This window comes from Falco biarmicus, chromosome Z, assembly GCF_023638135.1.
Source record: "Falco biarmicus isolate bFalBia1 chromosome Z, bFalBia1.pri, whole genome shotgun sequence".
Classification (NCBI taxonomy): domain Eukaryota; kingdom Metazoa; phylum Chordata; class Aves; order Falconiformes; family Falconidae; genus Falco; species Falco biarmicus.
Window position 1 is genome coordinate 73809045 of NC_079311.1, and position 26253 is coordinate 73835297.

The 26253-nt window shown below is 40.1% G+C and overlaps 1 protein-coding gene across 2 annotated transcripts in view; it reads left to right on the top strand.

Annotated features, from left to right (window-relative positions):
- GOLPH3 (golgi phosphoprotein 3) overlaps positions 1–17057 on the top strand; it is a 33273-nt gene extending 16216 nt beyond the window's left edge. Inside the window, exons 2-4 of one of the 2 annotated variants that reach the window (XM_056324315.1) lie at positions 3325–3456; positions 9457–9571; positions 13288–17057. In XM_056324315.1, coding sequence (XP_056180290.1) covers positions 3325–3456; positions 9457–9571; positions 13288–13712 — 672 coding nt within the window. In that variant the 3' untranslated portion in view covers positions 13713–17057. Of the gene's footprint in view, positions 1–3324; positions 3457–6492; positions 6839–9456; positions 9572–13287 lie in introns of those variants that run through there. The other variant, XM_056324316.1, reaches the window with a different exon arrangement.
- The last annotated feature ends 9196 nt before the right edge of the window (positions 17058–26253 follow it).

Consider the following 26253-nt stretch of genomic DNA (forward strand, 5'->3'; position numbering starts at 1 on the left):
ATGGATTTTGAATAACTTACTCTTAAAGCAGAAAGAGTATCTTAGTGCTCCGTGCTTTGCCGTGCCTGGGAGGAAAGTCTGAGATTTCAGAGTTAATATAGTGACAAGTTTCTATTATAAACTTTATTCTCATTTTCCTTATGCTTGTCTAGCAAAATTATTTCTTACCTGAAAATTTCTAGGTCAGGTCTGATGAAAAATGCTTTTGTACTATTGTTTGTGTAAATAAACATGACAGTTGTAAACATTCTTTTGATCTTTGAATCAACGTAGATTTAAAATTGTCCTGCAAGCTATTAATAGCTTTTAGTGCTATAGCAGTGTGATCGCTGTCAGATAAAAATAATTCCCTGCCTTGTAAGGCTTTTTTTTTTTTTGTCCCCTGCTGCTTAGCATCTTTTAATAAGTATTTCATTGAGTTAGGATGTTTATAACATTACAAAAGACTTGTAGGAAGACTAATAAAGTAAAAATATTTGATGTTGTATTTGAGAAAACTAGTGCTGTTTAAGAGCACTAAATAGTGGAATGATTTGCATCTGTAACTAGTGCACTTTGATCTTCAGTCTAAGTGTTTTGAGACTGTTAGACATTTGGAATAACAGTGAGAACAGTGTTAAAAGGTCAAACCAAATCCCTGTCTTGTTCCGTAACCTGTAATGGGCAATGACCAGGCCACATTCAGGGGATGGGTGTGTATGGAATGATGACTCCTCCTGCAGTGTGCACTGACGTCAGCTGGGTGGGAGCTTCCCAGACTATGTGTGGTTTACAGATCCATTGCTGTCTGTCAAATTTCATTGTCAATCTCCTATGAATAAAACTTTTGCCTTCCTGTAAAAACAGTTGAATAGAAACACAGACTTTTCTAACCTGTGAGCTAGCTTCATTTTTTCTCCACAGACAAGGACTAAAAGGTTGTAAAAGTTTTGTGTGCAAATAGTATATTATTCTATATTGCTGTTTTTCCTCTCTATTTTATTATTCCTTTCACTCCTCTTTTTTTCTTCAGTGTCCATCTATAGCCTCTTTAATAGGCAGTAGTTCAGTAATGCTGAGCACTGTTCTCTTTTATGCACCATTTTTTAGTTATGCTATATGCCATATAAAGTAGGTGTCAAGAAGCTGTTTGCAATATTGAAAATAAACGTCTGCTTCTACTCATCTTCACTTACACTGGGAAGTTTGAGTTAATTTAAAAGATGATTTTCTTACTCTTGTGTGCTAAACTGACCTTTTGTGAAGGCTCTTTCAGTTGTCTGAGGTCTTTGCAGTAAGTGCCAAAACCAGTCAGTCCATCTGCCTGAACTATCTGGAAAGATAAGTATAATGGATTGAGAAATGTTCAGAACGACACTTAAGTGTTACAAAATACCTCCTTCCTCACTGTGTGGATAGCAGTATAATCTCTGTGTATTGAAATATGATGTTCCTTTTGCTAGTAGATCACCTGCAAACTCAGAGCCTGGAGAAAAATAAAAAGGTGGTGACACCGTATATATTCTTATGACTTTAACATCATCTAACCCACTAGAACAAGCAGTCCCATTTATGAAGAATATAATCTTTTTGAGCTGCCTTTCAGGATCACTTCATTAAAAACTGTTGGGTGATTGTGCAGTCTCCATCCTTGGAGGTTTTCAAGACTTGCTTGAATAGAACCCAGAGCCAGCTTGACCTGGCTTCATAGCTGAACCTGCCTTCAGCAGGAGGTTTGATTAGAGATCCCGTGTTCCCTTCCAACCAGAATTATCCTATGATCCTGTGTTTCTCTGCAACCCACATCCTCTGGCTGTGTATGTTGAATAACTGCTGGAGCAGAGGAGTTTACAACTGGTAATTGCTGCTGGGAGTGGTGTAGTCAAGCATTTAGTTGAAAAGTACTCACTTTAAAAATATATATTCAGTTTTCATTACTAAACAAAGAGGGGGGAAATCTAGCACTTTAATTGTTTGCATAATAATAGAACGAGTTTTTGTGAATAGGAAGAAGTGCTCAGCTGTATGTTTGTGCAGTAGATTTTCAGTTTGCATATGTGTTGTCTGATTAAAAATAAATAAATCTGAAATATTAGAATGTAGAAGTAATCTCTTCGGATTTTTTCTTTTTCCTTTTTCATCAAGCAAATACTGTACCTTATCTTGCATGTTTTTTGGCAAAGAAATGTCTGATGCCAACCAAAATCTTAATTTACAGAATGACTGACTTAAGAGAATAGCTGATGCTCACAAAATACCAGCTCCAAGTAGAATGCTGATTAGATAACTTCCCAAATACCTTTCCAACCTTACATTCATGACCTTTTAAATAAATATTTGTGACGTATTTCAGTAATTACTTTCTAGAGATTCAGAGCTTTTGTAGACTTCTTGGAAGCATTGGTCATCTATATAATACAGCTCTTGAAAAAAGTTAAGTGCTAAATGGAAACAAGTATTATAATGTTCCTGGAAATCTGTATTTTTGGCATGCCTTAGTTAGGGACTGGTTTCTAAGTTCAACGGATTTCAGATGTGTGCATTTTTATACATGGACAGCTTTTACCTGCGAACAGAATAAAATTGAAGTGCTCTTGATTCAACCTAGTCTTTGTTATTGGTTAAGAGAAATTTTATGAAGGGGAGCACTCCCTCCTTTTTCTGTTCCCCCCTTCCTTTTCAGCACTTATCACTAGAGAAGTTTTGGAAGGTCCTTCTGGATGATATCAAGTGTTTCTGCAATCATTTCTCAAAAGACAGAGTGTTAAATGACAAAATGGTAGCTGTTCTGAATATTTGCTTGAAAACTTTTGTCTTTTATTTTACTGTATTTGAGGTAAAAAGATCTGTTCTGTCATTTGTGCTGATTGCCGCATTTGTGTTCCAGTATACTCCATATTTTATTTAATACCAATTTTTAGGTTGTTACTACTTTATCGGTGCCATATTATTTACGGATACTAAATGACATTAATATTTGTCAAGAAACTCAGATAAGCCTGTGTGATGTTGGTAATGCCAAACACTTGATGTCTTAAAAATGTAGTAAGTTTATTTTGAGTATGTGTAAACCATGCTTTATGTCTCTCAGTTCTTAATACCTCAGTTACGTTTTGTATAATTTCCTGAGGTTTCCCTGTTCTTCAGAGAGGTGAGACCAAGTGTCAAAACTAATAGGGGATGAGTTCTGTTCCGTGTTTCAGTGCAGGAATGGTTGTTGGCTAGTGATGCTACTTCAAAAGTGTTTGAAGGCAGGAGAACTGACTGGAGAATGCAGTAAGCCTCTTTTTCTGTTCCGCTTTCAGGTGGAGATAGAGATAACTTACTGTCTTTCATTCTTCACAGGGTTACACATCATTCTGGAATGATTGCATCTCCTCAGGATTGCGTGGCTGTATGTTAATTGAATTGGCATTGCGAGGACGTCTTCAGCTAGAAGCTTGTGGAATGAGGCGTAAAAGTCTATTAACAAGAAAGGTAAGTGGGGGAAGATGATCCATTTACTTTTGTGCCATGCTTCAGGCAATACAGCAACTATAAATTACAACTGATTACAAGGAAAAGACTTTTTTTAAATTTACATGGGGATTGAGATTCTGGGTAGTGACCAAAGTTAAATGCACAGAGTTGAGTGTTTCAATGGCAAGCTGAAATGCCTTGGAAAATCTTCTGTACATGTTCTCTGCTCCCATTTGTTCTCTTGACGCGTTACTGGTACTGTTGGGAACCTTGCACAAACAGTTGGCAGTGGCTTTGTTCAGCATACGGTGGCAGCAGTTATTGCTCAGAGCCAGTAGCACCAGTGGTAATCTGCTGAAGGAACTGATGTGTGCAGTGTTGGTGAGATGTGGGCTGATGCTGGGGGGGAATGGCAAGCTGACAGCCTACCAAACGTATCCTGCAAGACCCCTGTTCAGTTCTGGTGTACACCATGTTGTAGTACATGCTTGCAGTGCATGGGAAGGAAATGATCCTTGTGTCTTGGGCCCCTGAGAACACAAAACTGTATCTACTTTAAGCATGTGACTGTTGTGTTAGATTTGTTGTACTCACTGACCTTCAAGATGGCCAAACATTTAAGGTCCTTTATTGCGTTAGGTTGAAGGTTTGAGGCCTTAATTTACTACTTTTGCTGCTGGATTTTTCCTTTGAACAACATGTGCAAAGTCACACTGTTTGAAAAATTTTTACATCATCAGCTGTTAGAGGACACGTGTAAAATAAGCTCATTGAAAACTTTGTCAAATGTTGTTTATCCACCACAGATAAATTCTCTTTTGTGTCACATTTCCCTGGCAATATTATCTTTTGCTAATCTATTTAAAGGAAAGCTTACAAATTCCCCAACCTTCTTCCCACTTCCTCCTCTTCTGAAGAATCAAACCTCTGTTCAGATAAACAGCTGCTACTTCTTTTAGCTTCATTTAAGCATATTCAGTATTGATTAGTTTGCAGAATTTTTTTTTTCCTTCAAAGCTTTTGGCTCCTTAGGTATTCAGGAATGTTCTTTAGCAGTTATTTTCATTCTGTGCAAACCTTGTCAGCTCTAGCTACCTGAAATGTTAACTATGGGGCTTTTCTTAGGAAAATGGAAAAATAACCTTAGGAAAATGGAAAAATCTTCAGTAAAGAATACAAGCAAAATTATTGTCATCTTTGGTTAGTTTTGTGGGATTTTTCTTATGGGTTTGGGGGGGGGGGTAGGAACCTTGTTAAAACTTTGATCATGTGGTTTTGGGAGTTGGTAGGTGTGTTTGTTTCTTCTCTGTCTGCACCCTGGCCCTTGCTGAAGGAAATCTAGAAGCTACCCAATATTAAAGGCTGTGTTCTTTCTGCTGTTACAAGGCAATTGAGAGATTTCTTTTTGCAGGCAGGAGTGTTCTATGAAAAAGGCTTTAATTTAAAATTCAAATGACTATTAGTTTCTGCCTAAGTAATTTCTTGCAAATAAAATCACTAACTGCTGATCTATATGAGGTTTCTTCTCCCTCTGTTATCACCTTTCTCTCGGTTCAGAAATAATTCTCATGACTGACTTGTGTCATTTTGTATCTTCTTTGAAGTATTGTGTCAACAAAGATTTCAGTGTTGTTTCTGTGTTGCCTAGATTTAAGTGTCTTAACTGTATGAAGTGTCTTTCTGGTCCCCCTTTTGCAGGCTTTGCTCCCCTTGTCCTCAGCTTTGGCTGTGAATTAAATACTGTGGTTTAGTGAGTGGAATGGACTGTGTAGTTGCATACAAGGTTGTGAATCAGTGGCAATAACATTTTCTATAGTTTCTGCCTCCCAGGCTAGCTTTTCTTCCTCCTCACCCCAGGTCCATCCTCAGATTCGTGGGAAGGTAAAACCTCCTTAAAACTCAAAGCTTTGATTTGTGAATCTTCAAGCCATGGTCTGAAGGGAGGAGTTTAGGCTTCAGTTATTTTAGCATGTTTTGCAGCTGTGAAGGGTAGTCCTCTCTTTGTGAAGAGGCTTATTGGAGTCTCTTGGGTTGTTCCTAGCATTTGTGCAGGCTTGTCAGGTAACCCCCTCTGGCTGAAAACTAATTCACTACTTTGATCAGTTTAGTTTTTACTTTTATTTCTCGATATTATCATCAGGTGAGGCACAAAGTGAGACTGCTGGCACAAGTGGTAAGGTGAGAACAAGAAGAGTGTTGAACTAGTTACTTGGGCAGTAGTATGGATTTATAACCAACTAACTGTCATCTTGCTCATACAGCTAACTTGAAAGTTTGCTAGCTACAATGGTTTTTACTTAGAGCCTTAAATCAGGTGGATCTTTACTGATAATTTTTTGCAGTTTCTAAGAATGGAAATTTTCTAATTTCAGAATGGATCAAAATGTATTAAATCCACGCTTGAATGCCATAGACAAATGAGACTGAGAAACTGACAGACAAGGATTGGATAGATGTTAGTGAAGCTTTGAAAGTCAGTATGACGTATTTTATGTTGCAACATCCTCTTGAGTTTGGCTTAAGAGTATGTAATCATTGCATCGTTTTGGAGTTCTAGCTACTGGTATCTATTTTAGAAACAAATAAATGAATGTTGAGGTTTATATGTAAATAATTTCTAAGATTAGTGGTTATTGAAGATGGGAAATGGTACTCTGTGCTACCTAACAGCCTCAGAAAGCAAACCAAATCATTAGAGTTCTTAAAAACAAAAGAAATCCCAATAAATCCTTGGTGTATTAACTTCAGTATTTTCTAGCTGACAATTCTGAGTGATTCATGCATGAGTGAATTTTTGTATTAGAACTAAATAATGAAGTTTACTTAAAAATCAGTGCAAGAAGTGCTAAATCTTTAGCATTGCTTATTTGCAAAGCTTCGTTGTGGAAAATGCAAATTAAATATTCTGTACAACTTAAATTTCCTCAACAATTGGATACAAAGCAGATCTAGTACCTGATAAATCACTGAAAAATGGGAATAAAGAAAGCGTTCTTGCAATAGGCGAAGGACCATCATCTCTGAAGAACCAGGAGCTTAGCTTCTTTCTTTACCTTAGCTCTTCTGTTAAAGAGAGAAAATAATCTCCCTCTTGCAGATGTGTAATCTTCTGTGGTGATCCAGTTCACAAGATCGGCAACCTACTTGATTTGCCACTCTTCCTGTGCTGTTACACCTCTCTTGTGCTGTTATGCCTCTGAAGAGAGTTAGCCAGGAAGCATTCATCAATGCATCCTTCAAGAAACAGCAGATCCATGAAGCTGGAGAGAGGTGGTTGAGCTTCTGCTGTTGCCTTGTGCCACATCCATGTGGTGGGAGGGGGAGGAGTAGAGAAATACCATGGAGGTGTGAACCAAAATACTTTTGTTTGAGGGGAAGGGTAATCAGAAGAATCTGTGCGGTGAGTATTCAGTGTAGTAGAGAAATGAGAAGAAGCAGTGCTATATGCCTGGCTGCAGAGAACAGTAAACTTAGAAACAAAATCCCTGTGTATTGTAGCTTCACGAGAGCTTATGGGGTCCTAACAGAGTTGCATGGTGGAGTCTGTTCCTTACAGCTCTTACCTCTAAATGCCTGTATGTTTAGGGTCGTACTGTTGTGGTACACTATATTCAGGCTGGCTTCTTAAACTTCTTTGCAGTGGTAGAAAAAAAAAATCTTAATCCCAAAAAAGCAAGGAAAGCTGTTTTCTGAATTTTAAAAAAAAGTTACATATATCTTAGACTGAAGAGCTTTTTTTCTCTTCAGTGAGGTAGGTTTTGTTTTTCCTTTTTCTAATAATAAAGAACCTATTGGTCAAAAAGATGACTTCATCTTAGCTGTTAAGTGAGATGGTGAGTAGCAGGCTCTCAGATGCAGCAGACTGGAGCTGTCCAGTGTAATCATGTGGGACACTTCAAAGAAACGAAAGTACTGCTGGAATGTCAGTTTTAAAAAGAAGTAAAGATAAGTTGGGTGTCTTTAGGCTAATTAAAGAAATATCTGATAGGTGGCTATTAATAGCCGCAATCCAGGAGCTTTAAAACCCAACTTAAAGTATGCTGTTATATAATTAAAGAACAGAAACTTCCAAAATACAGAATTTTTATATGAAATTGGAAGATAGGTAATATCATCATATGTAGTTAATGGAGGGTTTGAGTGATGCTGTGGTGCAAGCTTGTAAATCAGGAAGATAAAAATGCATTGTTCTGTGATTAGTCTTAAACAGGGATTGCCTGTTAAAATGTAGTTGTATTCTTAAAACAAGTATCTGAGATTTATGGTTGGAGTGATCTCCAGCTCCCCAAAACATATCTCAAGAGACTGTTTAATCTTGATGCATTAACAGATAATGAGGTTTCTCTGGTCCCTCCCTGGCAGATGTTTAGTCTTAAAAGTCTCCACTGAATGCAGTTTGGCAGCTCCCTGGATGTTTAATTTGCTGGTATCTTTTATTTTTCCCAAAGCAGGCACCCTAAACTGTTGTTTGATACTCTCTATGTAAAAATATCTGATACGTTTTCTTTTTAGATCTAAACAAACTTTGTTCTTTTTAGCCTGACATTTGTGGATAGGTTCATTCTTGCTGATTTTTATTAAAAATATTAGTTTCTATGCTTCATATATGCCATCTAAATCAGAAATAGTATTCCACCTATGACCTGTTAGACTCACAAAGATCTCTCCAGCAGTTTTCCTTTTCATTTAATCTTAAACACATCTCCTGTATTTTGCCAGTATTGAAGCTGTTCTACCATTGCAACTAATTTCAATGTTATCTAGAGACCCTATGAAAATGTCTTGTATTCCTCTATTGTTTGTAGTAAGGATTATTAGAACTACAGAACAGAACTAAACTTGGGATGTATTTCAATAGGACACGTAAAGCTTTTCCAGGACACCTTTCTGACTACTGTGAAGTGTTACAGAAAAATGAGAGCTTTCACTTGCTTCTATTCTTGTATATGTGGAATTGTGTTGATGTTTTAGTTTTTCTGTCAATTGCATATTATCTTTTTACCTGATGCTTGTGAAGTGCTAAGTTGTAAAACTATTCAAATTGCCAGATTTAGTCATTATTTTCATCAATAGTTTTGACACTGTAGTAAATCATCTTTTCCTAAAGAAAAACAGATTTTATTATTATTTGTTTTTATTCAAACACTCACTTGGACTAATTTGATCTTCATGTTTTCATTTGGTGCTTTTGTTTTTCTAAACCAGAAGAGGTTGTATTTGTACGTGGTTTAACTATTTATGTTGGTAAACAAGCAGTTACTCAAATTCTTAGATTTTATTACATTACTGTGAATTTCTTTGTTGTTCAGTGCTCTCTTGCCATAAGAGCTCAAATAATTTTAGAAGTTACTTAATAAAAAATGATAATCTCATTTAGTATTCCATATTATGGAGTTCATTAGTACATACCTATTTTGCCTAATATGTGTGTTTTAAGTGCTGTGAATGGAATGTAGTGTTGCTGGTCAATGTTTTCTTCAGAGCTGTAAAACTTACGTGTTCTCTTGAACCTATTTTTACCCATGACTATATAGAAGAAAACCAGTTCTCCTGCTTTTTCAGTTTGTAATTGATTTCTCAATTTGTTGTGGCCTAATTGTTTAACTGCAGTATTTTTAATAAATAGACTTGAGGCAGTAAAATATACTGCAGTATTAAACTGCTCTCTGATGGCAGTCTACTTCGTTTTGGGGAGGAAGTGAAGGGCCTGGCTGGGTTAGTGGATTATCTTTCTTAAAAAAATCAGGTATTAAGTATGTTCTTAATGCTGTAGTTTTAGTCCAGTAGGGTTAATTTAAGTTGTAGATAACCTAACTATATAACTTCACATAGCTTTGTAATACTAGATTTTTTTGAAAACTAGGTTATTTTTTTCAAGTTGCATATTCTTAGAGATGGTTCCTTATTTTTAAAACTTCCTTGGTTTTGATAACAGATAAATTTTTCCAGGTTTTACTGGTGGATGTTTATGGTATATAAATTCAGTCAAAATATTGACAGCATTTTATTCTGTCCTAGGTGATTTGCAAGTCAGATGCTCCTACAGGGGATGTTCTTCTTGATGAAGCTCTGAAACACATAAAAGAGACCCAGCCTCCTGAAACAGTTCAAAATTGGATTGAACTGCTTAGTGGTAAGCCTTGGACTTAATATATTTGCTTTTTCCCCCCCCCAATAAATCTAATTATCTGACATGACTGGAGATTATACTGTAAGGTTTTTGGGGAGAAAGTATGCAAAAAAGTTAATTAGTCTGTCCTCTGGGTTAGTCTCTTGTTGATTGTAGCCTTTAATCAAATACAAGTAACTGTTGCTTTTGATTTAACTTGGTAGTGAAGGGATCTATATGGAGGTGTCAGGACATCTCAACTCTGTGGAAGAGGCACCTTCCACTGATTCTGAAGTAAATCAGGACTGCACCCTGGAGATACAACTGCCTTTCTCTGTAATTGGAAATGAGGTGCATGGTTTCAGTATTCAGGTCATTTGTTAAAGAAAGGAGATACAGAGTCTGCCACTCAGTTGTAAAAAAAAGTCAGTAGTTCTGTTTTTCCATTAACTAGAGAAGTGTAATTCAATATTTTCAAATTTTCTCATTGTTTAAAACAAAGTCTTCAAGTTGAGTACTTTGCCCACAGCTGCTCTTGTAAAGCTAGTAATTTGTGGCAAAAAAAATGTCAATTCGATTTCGTCTTTACAATTACAGTTAATGTTTTTCATGTCTTGCCAACAGTTGTATCCTCAGGATGAATAAATTAAACTGAAATAAACAATGAACATCTTTTAACATGTGCTTTTATAGTTTTGTTGTTTTATTAGTTTTTTTCATTGTAGCCAGAATTCGTCACCAAGATTTGTCTGTTTTTACAAAATGCATAAAATATAGCTTCCTTGGAGTAGGTCAGAGATGACTTCAGTTTTGCAAACAGTGCAGGAAGAAACCCCACTGTTTTGTCAACAACATGACTCTGGGAGGTATGGTGTAGTAAGACTTGAAGTTTTCTAAAAATATTAGTTGTAACAACGAATACATGTCCAGAAACTCAGCAAAAACCCTTCACCTTTCTCTCCGCCTTGCTTTCATGATGTTCTTCGTGTTTGTCCTGTACCACCTTAAACAGCCTCCCTTGCACATCAGTTCATACTCTTGTCCTTGCCATTCCTCCTGTGTTGCCCCTTGACTATCAGACAGAGGGGGGAGACAGGAGAACAAAGCAGCCCTTGTCAGCAGGGGGCATGTCTGCTGCGAGGCCTTGCAGTTGTTCTTCCTCAGCTTTCCTTCACTTTTACAGCCTGCAAAACCAATTCATTTTTCTTGTCCCAAATATATAATTTGTGCTGACATTTCACCTTCTCTCCCAGTGTGGAGCACATCAAGTTAGTACTGACTCAAGAAGGGTCAAGTAATGAATGAACAGTATTGTAGGTTTTCTTTGAGCTGAGCTAAGCTAAAGTTTTTCCTGCCCCTGCTGAGCTCTCCCTCTGGGAAGATAGTTATTGTCAGTGCTGTGGCTAGGACTTGGATCAATCATTTTTACTTAGATATGATTATTAATTACTAGTTTCTTGGATGGCATTACAGTTCTTCACATTTCCCATTGTTTAGAGGACTGCCCTTTGAAGAAAAATATTTTGGTGTTCTGTTTATTGTGTTCTTTTTGGAAACTTTTAGAATTTTGCTTTGGGACCTGATCCAGGAAGATTGTTGGTAATTACAGCTTAAAGTAACTATGTGAGGAATGCTGCTTGAAGTTACAATACATACGAGTTCAAAGCCATCATGGAAATAACTTATGTGGATGTGTAAAGTGGCGTTTTCCAGGCTGATGTTTTTTATAAGATAGCCTCTAACAGAAGCAGGTGTAGGAAATACAGAGGTTTGGATCAAAGTGTCAGGCATTCCTGCAGATGTAACAAACTTCCGTCTGTTTTGACAAGCAAATGTCTGTGTAATGGAGGAGATTGGTCACAAGGTGTCATCACAGTACTGATTTTTATTACTGTATAGCCGCATCCCCTTAACCAATGTAGAAAAATCTAGGAAATATCCTTTGCCCTGTGAAACACTGTAAGGAAGCTGCACTTTTGTGTGTGTGATGGTTTCATTCATGGTCTAGCTGGGGAATCACATTCAGTGAGGTGTGGGACCTATAGGGGCATGTGTAGTTCAGGCTTGGGTGTGTTTTCAGCCTTTCGCTATGCAGCTGGTGTCATTTCATTTGTTTACTTAACTTGGATACAGCATATGTCATCCTCCATCACAGTGAGAGAAACCTGGACGTCATCTGTGGTTGTTACTATTATTCATTTATAGAAAACCCCCACCAATATAACAAATACTTAAAGCTGTTTCTTCTCTGGCCTCTTAAAATGCATACACTTTTGTTATATCAGGAGGACATTTTACAATAAATACTTAGGTAGGCTGGACCTAAAGTTTTATTGTGGTTTAACCCCAGCTGGCAAACAAGCACCATACAGCCACTTGTTTGCTCCCCCTCACCCAGAGGGATAGGGAGAGAATCAGAAAGAAATGTAAAACTCGAGGGTTGAGATAAGAACAGTTTAATAATTTAAGCAGAATAAAAAGGAAAGAACAATAACAACAACAATGGTAAGGTGGGAAAAAGGATAAAATCCAGAGGAAAAGGGAGAAAGGAGAACAAGTGATGCACAGTACAGCTGCTCAGCACCCGCTGACCCATGCCCGGCCAGTGCCCGAGCAACGATCCCCAGGCCCCAGCCAACCCCCCAGGTTTATATACCCAGCATGACGCCCCATGGTACGGAACACCCCTTTGGCTGGTTCAGCTCAGCTGTCCTCGCTGTGTCCCCTCCCAGTTCCCTGTGCCCCTCCAGCCCTCTGGCTGGCAGGGCCTGAGAAACGGAAAAGTCCTTGACTTATGAACATTACCCAGCAACAACTAAAAACATCAGTGTGCCATCAACATTGTTCTCACATCAGCCAAAACACACGCTGTAGGAGCTACAAAGAAAAAAATTAACTCCACCCTAGCCGAAACCAGGACAAGTTTTTAGCTTAAGTAAACTTTTAAGCAAAGGTGGATTTCTCGGTGCTTAACAATTTTAGCTTTGTCAGTAGCTGTTGATGCTGATTTTGTGCTTTTTAAATTCCCTTCTCTATGCGCATAGTCATGCATTCTGAAGGGCACAATTCTCCTGCCTTAACAAAAAGCATTAAAAATAATTTTCATAGGAACATTAAAACCCCTGCCCCAAATGTGCTCATGTGTACAGATAAACCCCTGCATTCACCCAATGGGTGGTCGCTGTTTCATCTGGTGGGGGCAGGAAGGGAGAGAAAAAAAACCAGGAAGCAACAGAAATACACAGGGTAGGTGTGCATTATTAGCTTGTCTGTGACAGAAAGAAAGCAATGACACTTCTTCCAGTCTCCAAAATGGTAAAAGGCTGGAATCAGGGAAGTGCGTAAGAGAGGAGGAGATGCTTAGTTTTATTTTTAATATTAAAAGTAAATTCTTTCTTCATGACTGGTTGGGGTTTTGTTTTTTGTGTTGTTTTTTTTCTTCAGTACAAGACTGCTTATTTTTTGTATCCTTGATCAAGATGTGGCTTGGCTAGCATTTTGTCCAAAGTTTATAAACATACACTGCATTCCTCCAAGGAGACTCTTATGGTCTCTATGCCTATATCTGGTTAGGTCAGAGATCAGAAATCAGAGAAATGCTGATGTTAGCACAGTATCTTGTTGTATAGTCAGCTATATGGATGTGACAGCTCATTCTGCACCACAGGGAAGGGGGAAATCACTGTAATAGTACAGCTTAAACTTTACCTGACTGTTGGGGTTTTTGCTTGCTCTTTTAGGTGAAACATGGAACCCATTGAAGTTGCACTACCAACTACGAAACGTCCGTGAACGGTTAGCTAAAAATCTAGTGGAGAAAGGTGTACTGACAACAGAGAAACAGAACTTCCTTCTTTTTGACATGACTACGCACCCTCTCACCAACAACAATATCAAACAGCGCCTCATCAAGAAGGTTCAAGAAGCAGTTCTTGACAAATGGGTAAATGACCCTCACCGCATGGACAAGCGCTTGCTGGCACTTGTTTATTTAGCCCATGCTTCAGATGTTCTGGAGAACGCTTTCGCCCCCCTTTTGGATGAGCAGTATGATTTAGCCACAAAGAGAGTGCGGCAGCTTCTGGATTTAGACCCTGAGGTTGAATGTATGAAAGCCAACACAAATGAGGTTCTGTGGGCTGTTGTAGCAGCTTTCACAAAATAACTGCATTCAGACTGAAGCATTCTCTCTTGTTTCATGTAAACCAGTTGTTTTCCTTCTATTGACTATTCATGTTTTCTGTAATTTGTACCTTCTCACATGATGAATCTGCTCTTGTTTAATGGGGATTATAAGTGGTGTATTCCTTCCTTCTCTGTGTATCTGTATACAGGATTCTGCTGGTACAAGAGACTTTCCTGTTTAAAAACAACAGAAAAAGGTTTTACTGCCATATTGGCATTCCATTTCCTATTGTTTCAGTTATCCGAAATACTTTGTTTAATCTATTTTGCATCTTATTGTTGTTGAAGTGGTTTAGATCGCTGAAGGTCCATGTTGAAGTATCTGTCAGGACATTTTATACACAGATGTTTCAGTTGTACTTAACGAACTGACTTTAAAAGCAGAAATGCCATTAATCAGCTTTGTCAAAAGTTCCTGTAAAATGCCCCATAAATTTTACTTTTCATGTAAGTCTCTTGTGTACTTATATTTTCATTAGAATGATCACTGAGTCATAAGGCTAGATAGAAAGGTCCTATTGTTTCATAAACCAGTTTTGGAATGGGATACATTCCATTATATTGTATATATAGTTCAAATTGTATATTAACTGCCCCATCCTAGTATTTTGCAAGACCTACTTAGTTGTACACCTGGTGCCCCTTATTTACTGTCAGCCATTGCTGACATTGATGGAAAGAAAGGCCTCCTGTAAAGAGCATGTATGTGAAAGCTGTTTCCAGTGTCTACAGAGTTTGCCATCCAGGTATTCTCAGTCTATGCATTGCCTTTGGTAATTAATGTACAGAAAGAGATCACTTCCTATCATTGTTTGTACTTTTTTTTTTTTCTTCCCCCTCCTGTATGGAAGAGGCTCATGACCAAGTACAATTCTTGAGTGCAGTTTTCAACTTTGTACACAAATTAATGTTTGTCTCAATCTTATTTTACACTTTCAAAAACAAAGTCAGTCCTAGCAGGTGTTGCATGTAAGTGGTTAGCAAGTAATGACTGCAGTTCAGATGACTTAAGATTTCTGTAATGGGATGCTTTGCTATATCTTAAATTTTTATATACAGTTATGCTGATTAGCACACTATTATAAAAATATATATAAAACTTCGGCTTTTTAAAATTTATAGCCTCTTTGCCACTGCTTGTTATCTCCCATCAGTTTCACTGTAAATATTATGCATTGAAAAAATTAAGCATTGATTTATATATTTCTTCTTTCCTCATAACAGTGCAGATTTATAGTGGGGCTTACAGGTGTTTAGAAACTTTTTTGGTTAATGTTCAGAGCAAGAATACTAGATGGTATATAACTGTAGAGTTGAAATTTAAGGGATCCCTTAATCTGTATACTAGCTTTTTACCTACAGTAAATAAACTATGATCTTGAAAGTGCCTGAAACAGAGCAAGCATGTAATTCTTATTTTTTGTGCTAATTAGGAAGGTTTTATTGCTTAACTGAAAGCTTTAGTTAATATCCTTCTTATTAGAAAGGGAGAGTTTATATTAAGTAGATCAAACTGACCTAATCAGCGGTGTCACTCAGATCTGAAGGATTCATGGCTGAGTTAACATGAGTGTGCAGCTGTGCCTGCCGTGGGTGGACCTCTTCTATCTTGAGCACAACTCTACAGCCTCATCTGTGACTGGACTTCTAATTTTGCATTTCATTTTCAATCATTTAGATGCTTAAGTATTTGACTTTAACAATTTGTCATACCTACATAACCTTTTTTAATAAAGGTTTTTAAAAATATGGTCCTTAACATTTAATGGCACATTGTTCTTTCATTTCTTAAATACTGTTTCTTTAGAAAAATGGAATTATATTGTAAAATTTCAAACCCTGGTTTACAAATAAAAAGACAAACAGTGTTCTCAGTTGTAAGATGCTGTGGTTAAAACTTTGAGGAGCTTGGGCATGAACTTTGGACGTTTTCTTTTAAGCATTTCAAAATGTGATTGGTTTAAGTGGAGGAAACATGGAAGTTGCTGTGTTGCTTTTACATCTCACAGCTTGTAGAATACTTTCTGTACTTGATAGTATATGCTAACACACTGCTTTCATTCTCTTTCCTCTGATCAGTTTTCTTTTTTTCTGTTTCTCTTTGAGAGGAGAGAAAAGTAAGTAGGTGGAAGGGTCAGAAAAATAGTGGAGTATCAGGAGCAAGTTAGGTGCACGAAACTTTCGAAGTAGCTTTGAAAATCTAAGCCACTTGCAGCATGCTTCAGACTGAAAATATCTTTTGTAGTCCCTTTTCTGTTCTCTCATCTTCGTTCTGTGAGTATTTTGTATGTTCCTGCTGGATTCATGCTAGGTTGTGGAGTGTATTGGGGTTTTGTCGCTCTTATAGCCAACATGATTTAAAAGAAGTCACCCTTTAGTCCTTCCCAGAAAGAGGATATGGTTTTTTCCTGCCTACAGTATTTATCGGCTTTATTTCCCCTCAAGATAGAATATTTCTCTGTGATGGGGAGACCTTCTACTGGGTGTATCAAAGAACTTTCATGTAAGTAATGAAGGTTTTGTGAAGAGCAACAGTGGGTTTTGCTAGACGACCTGGTATAAGGCTGGATGTGCAGGGGAAATAGATCTTGAGTCTTGAGCCCTGTGTTGTGCCTCAGAAAACCTGAAGTCTCACAGGTGCTACCTAACCTTACGTCTAGCAAGAAGGGTAAGACCGGTAGGTTAACAGGAACTGATTTAGCTAACATCCTCGCCTTTGTTGCTGTTTCAGGTTGCTATGTGATAAAATGGTTAAACATGGGAGACTGCTTTGTTCTGCTGAGATTCAAGTACCCTTTCTTCCTATAAGCTGCTACTGCAGTTCATAGAGACCTGGGTTTAAAATGTTTTTGTCTGCTCTGGGTCCTCAGCTCTCAATGGCTGAAGTGAAGACCACTATCTAGCCTGAACTTGAATGTATGCCTCAAGGGAGAGCATACGTTATTCAGGGGTGCATTCTTTTAAAACAAACTTTAAAGTTAATGTCAATAACAGGCTTCTGACAGTTAAGTCCCCAAGCAGTACATATATATATATATATCTGTAGTTTTGCAGTCCTTGAGATTTACATCCTCCTCTTCTGTGTTTCTCAAGGTGATGCTACAGTGCCCCTGTATGGGATGCTAGTGAAACCTGTGTGCCATACATTATGCCACTGTGCTTTCGAGGCAAAAGTTGCAGAAACTGGCCATAAAAGGCTGGTGACTGAGTGCTGATGTGTTCATGCCCATTTCTCCTACAAAGTGAAGACCTGTATTATCTAATGTGTTCTCTGTGAACTGGACTGAATCTGTACTGAAACAAAATAAAGCACCCTTTCAAGCTACGAGCTGCAGGTGGTTACTGTGTATCACATGCATGCAACACCTAAAGGATTTTTTTTCTATTTTTTTTTTTTTCATTTGCTAAGTAATTTCCAGTTTTTCATGAGGTTCTGGTCTTCATCAGTTTGGAAAACAGAACTTTAAAGACTTCAATCAAGGCATCAGTTGTGCCTCAACTGGGCTTCAGGTAGTCAAAGCCTGTTAGGTCCTTGTTTCCTTTATTGTCCATCTGTCTTTCTATATAGAAGGGGGTTTCCAGCTCCTGAGAAGTAAAAATTTCTTGAAAAAGTAACTCATTCTGTGGAGATGCTTAATGTATACAAGAGTTTAATTACTTGGGAAGTGAGATGTTGTCAAATGCTTTGTAAGCGTCAAATGTGAAGTGTGCTGCTAGGAGGTGACCGGGGGTAGCGGGGAGGATCTTCGGGTAAGAAGCGTGGTCAGGGCTGCTGCCTGTGTTAATCTCTGAATAAGATCTGGAGTTCCCTCCCATTGGGTTGTTTTCTCCTGTCCTCAAAGCAGCAGCACAAAGCCTGTGAAAAAGCTGATGGTAAGTAATGCCTTCTGGCTTAGGAGGAGAAAGACTTTCTGTAGAAACAGTGGGGAAAATAGGCGGTTTCTAAGCAGAAGAGAGGAGGGAAAGAAATGACGAGTAGTAGCCTTTGGCTCCCTTACCCCCTCCCCTTTGCACAAAGAAGCCAAACAAGTTGCTGTTACGGCTTTTTTCTCTCCTGGCTTTGGCCCCTGATCTTTTCCATTTCTTCTCTTTTCCTTTACAAGTTGCTTGGTAACTTCTGTGCTTGTGAATGAGTTGTACTGATTTCCAACCTTAGGTGTTTCCCCTCTTGCCTTTTCACTACTAGCCGCCTTTTGCTCTTACGTCTACTGTCTACTTGAGCTTGGCTCTCCATTGCTCTGTACCCGGTGTTGCTTCCCCTCGGCTTTGATTCCCTGCTGGTGCCTGAAGGAACCTCCCTTTCTCCAACAAGTGCGTTTGTCAGCGCTGGCTGAACAGAAGCAGCTGGCTGGCCACCTGCTACAGCTTTTGACCTGTGGTTTGTTAAGGTGAACAAAACCTGATGCTAATTTACCTTGAAACTGCTCTTTTCCTGCTTCAAAAGCAAGCTGTTGTCCCGGCAGCAGGGAGGACCTGCAGCTGAGCATTGTGTTTTTGCCAGTTCTCTAAATTCGGTAGATCTTGTGCCCGGGCCGGTGCTCTTAAGCACTTGCTGTCTCTCACTCAAGCTTTTCCTGTGGTGAGAACATTATATACAAGAGTAATTTTCCGGTTTGGGCTCTTTGCTTGTTAAAAAGGTTTGTACTGCAGCTTAAAAATGTTTTCTCTATTTGGCTGTTTATCTTTATGGAAGTTGTAGGCAAATTATTTGGATGTTTTTTTTACTTCTATTTAATTTGGTTGAAGGGGACAAGTGGGAGAAGAAAGAGGCGTGGGTATACTTACACTGTGATCACATAAGCTGCTTTCCTGTCAAAACAAACTAAAATATTTCAGTTTTTCATTTTTGCTTTCTTGACTCCCAATACATCATTCAGTTCCATCTAGTGCATCTGATGCCTGCTCAGGAAGGATTTGTCATCATCTAATGTGCTAGTCTTTCAGGATTTATAATCTGTTGCGTTGTACATTTATTCAAATCTTGGATTTTTTTCTCTGTTTGCCCTAGAATTTATCTTGAATAAGGTGTTAGAAGACTTTGGTGGTTGGTAAAGCAAAATGACAGGCAGTTTGTAAGCTTTCTTTGCCGCTGCCAGGGCATCTTTGTAGCTCCTTTTTAATTTCCTGTCCACTCAAATAAAACCAAATCATGTCTCTAATCAGCTTTTAAAATCCTGGTCTGACTCCTTGTGTTCCTGAGGACCTCAGCCACTTTGGAAAAGTAAGTTTTAGCTAAATCATGTGGAAGTTTTGCAGTGCTGAATGGAATAATACCTACACACCATTAAGAATCTCAGAGACTTGCAGAAGAAATTTAGCAAACCAGATCATTTTTCCAGGCAGCAGTCTTGCAGTAACCCATCTCAGCTCTGACAGCAGAGCCTTGATGGAGAAGTCACACTGGTGCCTGAACAAAAATTGGTCCAAGGGGCCTTCCTCTTCAGAAATGCCTGAGGCCATCAATCTTGCGCAATATTTGTAATGACATTTTTGAGAAGATCTTGTATGGTTACATCCTTCATTACTCTTTTTTTTTTTTCCCTCCCTGGTGAAATGAGTTGGCCATGGGCCAGAAGCCAGGAAGACTTGCTGTGTCTTGGGTGATGTGGGAGATGCTCTCCATCCAGGCAGCCCATAAACCGTCATAGCCATGATAGACCTGAGCATCTTCTGCCTGGAGGTTGCCCTCCCAGTAATCCCACTCCATGTGTGCCAAGAAGACCATTGGGGTCTAAGAATTTATCTGAGCACGGCACATGAGACCAGAGAGCTGCAACTGGAAGGGTCTGGCTCAAGCCCACCAGTCAATACGTGGCAGATGTGCCTGGGGCTGCGCTTGTGCCTGCGTGGGAGAGGAACAGCCTGCTGTTCACAAAGGTTTCAGCCATCCAGGAAAAAGCCACGTTGTGTGGGTGAGTGGCTGTACTTGAAACAAGGGAGTGCATGTGACCTTCCTTAAACTGGAATATGTACAAATAAAACAGGGCTGAAATAAAATGCAATTATAAACACATTTGGAATAACAACTAAGGTCTGTTTGTTGGACACGTTGCAAACAGGAAATGGAGCTAAAATTCACTGCATTAATAAATGCCTTGCTGCAAATATGTTGCCTGATGTTAGGCCCTAGCTGCTATTGAGAGCTTCCTTCTGAGGTACAGCTGAAAACTTACACACATTTTAATACAACCAAATCAGAGACGCTTAGCCAAAGACATACAGAATCCCTTCTGTACTGACATGCAGAGAAATTTGTTCACACCATTTATAGGCATTCAAACTAACTTCTTAGGTTTTCCTTTAAGAGCAAGAAAAGTTGGGTTTTGATCGTACTAAAGTACCCTTCTTTTGCTTGCTTTCTTCTGTAGGAAATGGGCAGGACCTGCTGCCAAGATCACATATGGCTGACAGTCAGCACAAGGGTTAAGGATTTGTAAGCCATGAACAGCAGAAATGTCTGGCACATTTTCATTTACTCTGCATAGTGATAAAGAGTAGGCAACCGTTACTGAAGCCTTAATTGGAATGTATCTTCAGAAGGTAATTGCTTAGAAGATAGCTAGAGGTATGAGCAGGTTGCTGACTGTCCTGCTCTTGGTGTGCCTTGCAGGTTATGTTCATCAGTTGCACAGAAGGGAGATCAGAAATCTGAGAGTTTACCCTGTGGGGTGACAGTAACAAATGGGTTCCAGTCTGGTTGGTCCCCAGCTCTTTGGCTGTACAGTCAGATGACTCCTAGGTCTCCCACACTGGTGTTTCTGAGCTGCTCAGGGCTTTGCAGGTTTGCCGCTTGCTCCTTTCAGATGTGTAGCCAACCATCAAGGCTGCCCTGGAAGCTCTTCTGCCAGGCTTGTCTCCTCTCCAAAGGCCAGGAGCACTGTGCCTGTAGGCTTCCCACACTCAGCACCCGAGACCTAAAGGGGTCACAAGGGAGCTGCACTTACGCTGTTCCCAGATGAGGCAGCCGATAGTGAACCCCACGGGCCCATCAACCAGTGAGGGAGACAAACAAGTGACATGAAAAATGGGAAAACATCGGTGTACTCTTCTTTGCCTGTGCCAGAGCTCAGTGTGTGCCCCAGCAGCTTGGGACAGAGTGGGGGCCAGCAGCAGGGACTGCTGAGAAAGGCTGGATGCACACAGATCCATAGGTCTGGATGGGATACGGCCCAAGAAATCAACTGACCTTGGCAGCAGCAGGTAATATACCAGAGGGTGATAGTATCAAACTCCACCTTTGGAGTTTCAAACTGGACTTTATGAAAATTTCTTCACTAGAAGGGCAGTGCAGCCCTCGGACAGACTAACCACAGGCACTGTGGTATCTCCATCCTTGGAGGTCTTATACACTCGTCTAGACAAAGCCACAGCTGACCACATCCAGTGTTGGCAAAAACCCCACTCCAAGTGGGAGGTTGAGCTGGCTGACCTCCAAAGGTCTTTCTCAGCTAATATTTCTGTAATCCTGTGATCATCTTCATTGCTACAACTGTGACTGCAAAGCTGGATACTCCAACAAGCTTCCGGCTCAACAGGCTGGTCAAATAGCAGAGAGAGACACGGGGAAATAGACGGTGGTCTGCTCTTGTTTTATTTGAGCAGAAGAAAAGCAATCCTCACAGTATTATTCAGCTTCATCCTGAATGTCCCAAAAATGTGCTAGAAGCATTTTTCAGTTCTTTCATGGGACTGGATTTAGATGCAAATTTTTAATGTCTAATTTGACTGATAGACTGGAGATATTGCCAGCCAAACTGCCAGAATCCACATTTCCTTTGCACGACAAACTCAACATCAGGCAGATAATGCACCAAGGTGGTCTCATCCAGACAGCAGACCCCAAGCAAGGCACCAGACCTGCCTGTAGCATGGTATGGGTGATGTGGGGAGGGGGAGAAGCTCTGCACCTCGCCCACTACTGTCAGAATAGTGTGGGCTGAGAAGTTTTTTGAGCTTTTCCAAAGTCATACAAGTCTATGGGTGTTATTTATAAAGTCATTTGACTACCTCGAGCATTAAGGAAAAGATCCTTATTGTGGATGCTTCTGTTTAACAAAAGGAGGTGAGAAACTATTTTGCAAAACATGAATTTCTGGGATATTTTCAGCAAATACATACACCTATCACTTTCTTCAAAGACAGGATTACGTATCTGCACTGGTGAAATACTTGCCTTTCCTAATTATACCCATCCATATTTATGAACGAATATCAAGGAACTTAGTGGTGCAGCATGAACTTGTATTCCCTGTAGGGATCTCTCCTACTGTACCAGTCTGCACTGTAAGAGACTCTCATTTACACCATGATGTTTGGCATAGATTCTTGCCATTTTCATCTACTATTTTTCAATTCAACTTCATTTAAGTCCAATAGATAAATTGCCACCTCCATCCAGCCTCCCTCAGGAAGAGAAAAAGGCTAACACCACTCTGGAAATGAACAGCCTGAGCACCTACTCTAAACTGCCTATTTTTTATTCCACTATAAAAAGAAACATCAGCCAGGATCATTGACAGACAGTCAACAAATAAATGGAGTCAAAATGCAAACTCAGCTGCAATCCTAGTTTCTAAAGAGTTGGATTCATGTCATAAATTGTGGTAATTGTTTTTTAATTTAATTAAGTGTGCACATATCTATGTAATTAAAAAGCACGTAGGCGTTCCAGATTTGTTTAGAAACTACCCACCACTTTCAGTCTTGCTGCCTGCTTTGAGTCACAGGGGTTGTGAAGCAACCTTTCTAAAGAGCATTAAAATCTTTGGAAAAAGAAAAGGGAAGTTTTAAAATGGAGTGTCCCATGTTAGCATGACAAATTATTTACAGCTGCTGTTAGAAACTGGGTCTCTGGGCACATAGTGGGGTGCACCAGAGGCAGGATGGAGCAGAAGGGAAGGGATAGAGCTGCAAGCTGAAGCTACAGAAAGCTCAGACCAGCTCCAGTGCCCAGGGAAACCAGTGGCTCTGCAAGTACTTGTTGCCTTTGGAAATCAGTTTGTTCTTTTACTGCCCTTATGTGGATGTGAGGTCTTTTATAACCAACTGGCTTCTATCACAGGACAGACCATGAGTGTGTTTCAGTAAGCACCTAACATTTAAGTTGCTGAGTTCTCTGATACGTGAGCTGGGCTTCCTACGTTTTTACATAAAATACATCTTTCTTTGATGCCTCTTCTAGGACTGAAGGGACAATTCTTGGTCTCCTGTCCATGTTTTCTCTAAGTGACTTTGCTTTCGTGTTAGCTTTCCTTTATGACCTGTTACATTGCACAGTTCTTGGGGAAAAAAAACCCAAAACAAAAACAAACGCTAAATTGCATAGTATAGCATGCAAGCCAAATATTCCAAGTTGTGGAGAGTCATTGGGATGTTTCTACATATCTGTGTCTTTACTTGCCTTGCTATGGAATGGCTAAGTTTCCCCTGGAAGCTGCAGAAGCTTGTGAAGTGGCTGTTAATGAAGGTGACTTTGAAGGCGAGGGGAGACTGCTGGTAAACATAGTCCAGCCTCCTGACCAAAAGCTGTGTCTGCTTCCCACTGTGCGTCACAGGTTTTGGCTAAGTCATATTTTCTGGTAAGACATCCTGCCTTGATGTGAGGGTCACAGGAGACTGGGAGCCTTACACTTATTTTCCATGCTCTGCTAGCTTTGTTTGGGCAAGGTTAACTGGGTGCTGATACTGTGCAAGTGTCCTAAATTTCTAAGGCTGATATCCTGACTAACTCCCAGCCATTACGTTATGATATTTTCCCTCTGAAGATGCATTTACATTCCAATTAAGTCACCTCACAACGTCTTCAAAGACAGACTGAACTGCTTAAACTCCTTAAGGGCATATCAGTACAAGAGAGCACACACAATTACGCCAGTAAAATAAAGGGTCAGGCACCAACAAAGCTCCCCACAAGGGGATTGTTGTTTTGGGGTAGAAGGAGGTTTTCTTTTCCTTTCCTTTTAAAGTCCTTCCAAAGGGATCTTGGAAAGTGTCCCGGTCCTCTCTCCTGCCTGCCTGCCTGGGGGAGGATTTGGAGGTGGGCGAGGAACACCTGAGCTTTTGCAGCACCTTCACCCCAGCTGCCATGTGTAGCTCAGGAGATGCCCTGAGTCCGTGATGCTCTTGGCTGTGGGACATGAGCTTTCACAAGGGCTAACAAAAGCTCACAACTGTCCCCAGCACTTCTTATCCTTCTAGGCAAGCCCAGAACCTCAAGCCCTGCCAAGACCCCACCCGGCTCTGATAGTCCATGAGTCTCATGAATTGAACTGGTATAACATTTTTACAATCACTTATACATAATATCTGTTTGTGATTTAGAACTCAAGAATAGAGTTGCCTCAGAGGTTTTTTGGTTGGTGTTTTTGTGGGGTTTTTTTGTTTGTTTTTTTGGTTTTGGTTTTTTGGGTTTTTTTTGTAAGAGCAGCCTGAATATAAAGGCATGAAAGTTCACTGGAGCGTGTTTCAGCCTGTAAGTGGGTCACAAGACTCTGAACTGCTGAGTGAAATAACACCCACACAAATCAAATAAAAGAGTAGCTAACCTGTATTTAAAAAGAATAATCTTTCTGGATACCTTAGTCATAGAAGTCTTAGCTATGAAAAATTCAAGACACCAAGCACTTAGCAGAGAAAGAGCCTCAGAGGATGCCTCCAAACCTACGCACAAAATTATCAGACTGACATTAGTAGTTAAATCACCTCCCTTCGATGCTGAAGGGACCTGGGATGCATGCAATTTCCATTGGAAATAATGAAATTAATGAGCATGACCCTTGGAAGCAGTGTCTTGCGAGGGCTTTAGGGGAGAAAACCTCACCAAAATGCCTTATACAGAAGTTGGCCTTGAAAAAAAACCAAAACCACAAACCAAACCGAAAAGGTCCAAACAACCCCCAAACAAACAGAACGTCTGGAGAGCTTGGAAGCAGGTAAAGCTGCAGGAAACCCTGTATGGTGACCAGCTGATGTGGCGGAATGGCAGGCACTGCTGTGGAGAGCGCTGCTAAGCTGAGCGGAGCTGTAAGCTAAACAGCTTCAGAGCCTGCTCAGAGGTTTTATCTTTGCTGCTGGTAATTACAGCACAGCCCTAACGAGCACTGCAGTTTGTCTGTAATTACAGTGGCCTACAAGGTTCCTATAGGAAGTTTTACATGTTCTGGGGACTGGGTCTGACTGGTAAGAGGCTGCAGGCAGCCAGCCAGCCATGCGTGTGTGAGGGTGAGCACTGTGGAAGGAAGGGGGTTCATCTCTGGGGTGTGTAAACTTGCAGGAGTAAGGCATAAATGAGAAGGCTGGCTGGGAAGGAAGAGGTGGGAGGTGATAAACCCCATCCCAAATGCCCAGAGGGGCCAGCTAATATGCTAACAGACCTTTCAGCCTTCCCCTTGCTGGGGGTGGCAGCTGGTAAGTTCTTGCCATGCCTGGCCCATTTTTGGGGCACCCTTTGCTCATGCTGTCCATCGTGTGATGTCCCCTGCAGATGCCTGTGGTGTCCCCATTGACATTTTCCCTGGTCGTGCTGCCCAGGGTGAGGGGGACTGGCTGCCTCCAGCTGTTACATTGCAGTACAGCTGTTGGGTTGGGACTTCTCTAGTCTGCTTTTCTTCTAAACTGCTCTTAGTTTTGATTAGCAGAGATGGGATTGCGCCCCGGCAGTTGATCTGGGCTCTGCCTGCCGAATCAGCCTCTGGAGTGAGCTCCCTTGCTTGAGCGGAATTCGGGTTTCTCTCAGCAGACCTGCTGAGCACCAGTTTACCCATGCAGCAGTAGGATGAGGGATAACAGCAGTGGGATGTGAATCGGAGTGGTGAGTTGGTCAGGTTTAACTCAGCTCTGCTTCTCTGCTGGGAAATGGAGATAACTGGAGGTAATGCAGTTACTCTTCTGCTCTGGCCTTGCCCTGTCGTTGTCCTGTGGTTTTCTGGTGAAAGAGGGAAGGGTATCTCTCCTCCTGTACAAGTGCGTTGTGCCTTGGCATGTCTATGGGCTTCTGGGTGTTTGACAGAAAGGAATACTGTCCTCCCATGAGCATGACCTCTGATTATTTTTTCTTTTAATTGACAGGAAAAAAAAGAATGAAATAATTTCACAGCAAAAGTGTTAGCAACTCAAGAAGAGGAAGATCCTTTGCATCCAAAATTTGGGACACCAAAAGGAAAACCAACAACACACTATAGAAACATTTTCTGTATTTGTCAAAATAGCCTCATGTTTGGCATCAGTTTATGGTCATTATGCTTTCATGCTCCCACAATACATGAAGGATGGGTGGCTATGGAAGTGTAATTAGTGGGGCTTTTCTCATTGAGTTGCAGTTCAGCTCTTTGGATGCTGATGAGAGCACAAAATACCTTTATTGCCTATAAATACAGACCCTGAAATCTGTAGAAAGCTCACTTTACTAGCTGAAAACCCACTTTAGGAAGAAAACTAAAACTCTTGACCTTGAAATAGCTTCCAAATTCTAAAAGAGCACATCGAGCTAGCTAGCTGCCTTAGTTACAGGCATTAATCATTGC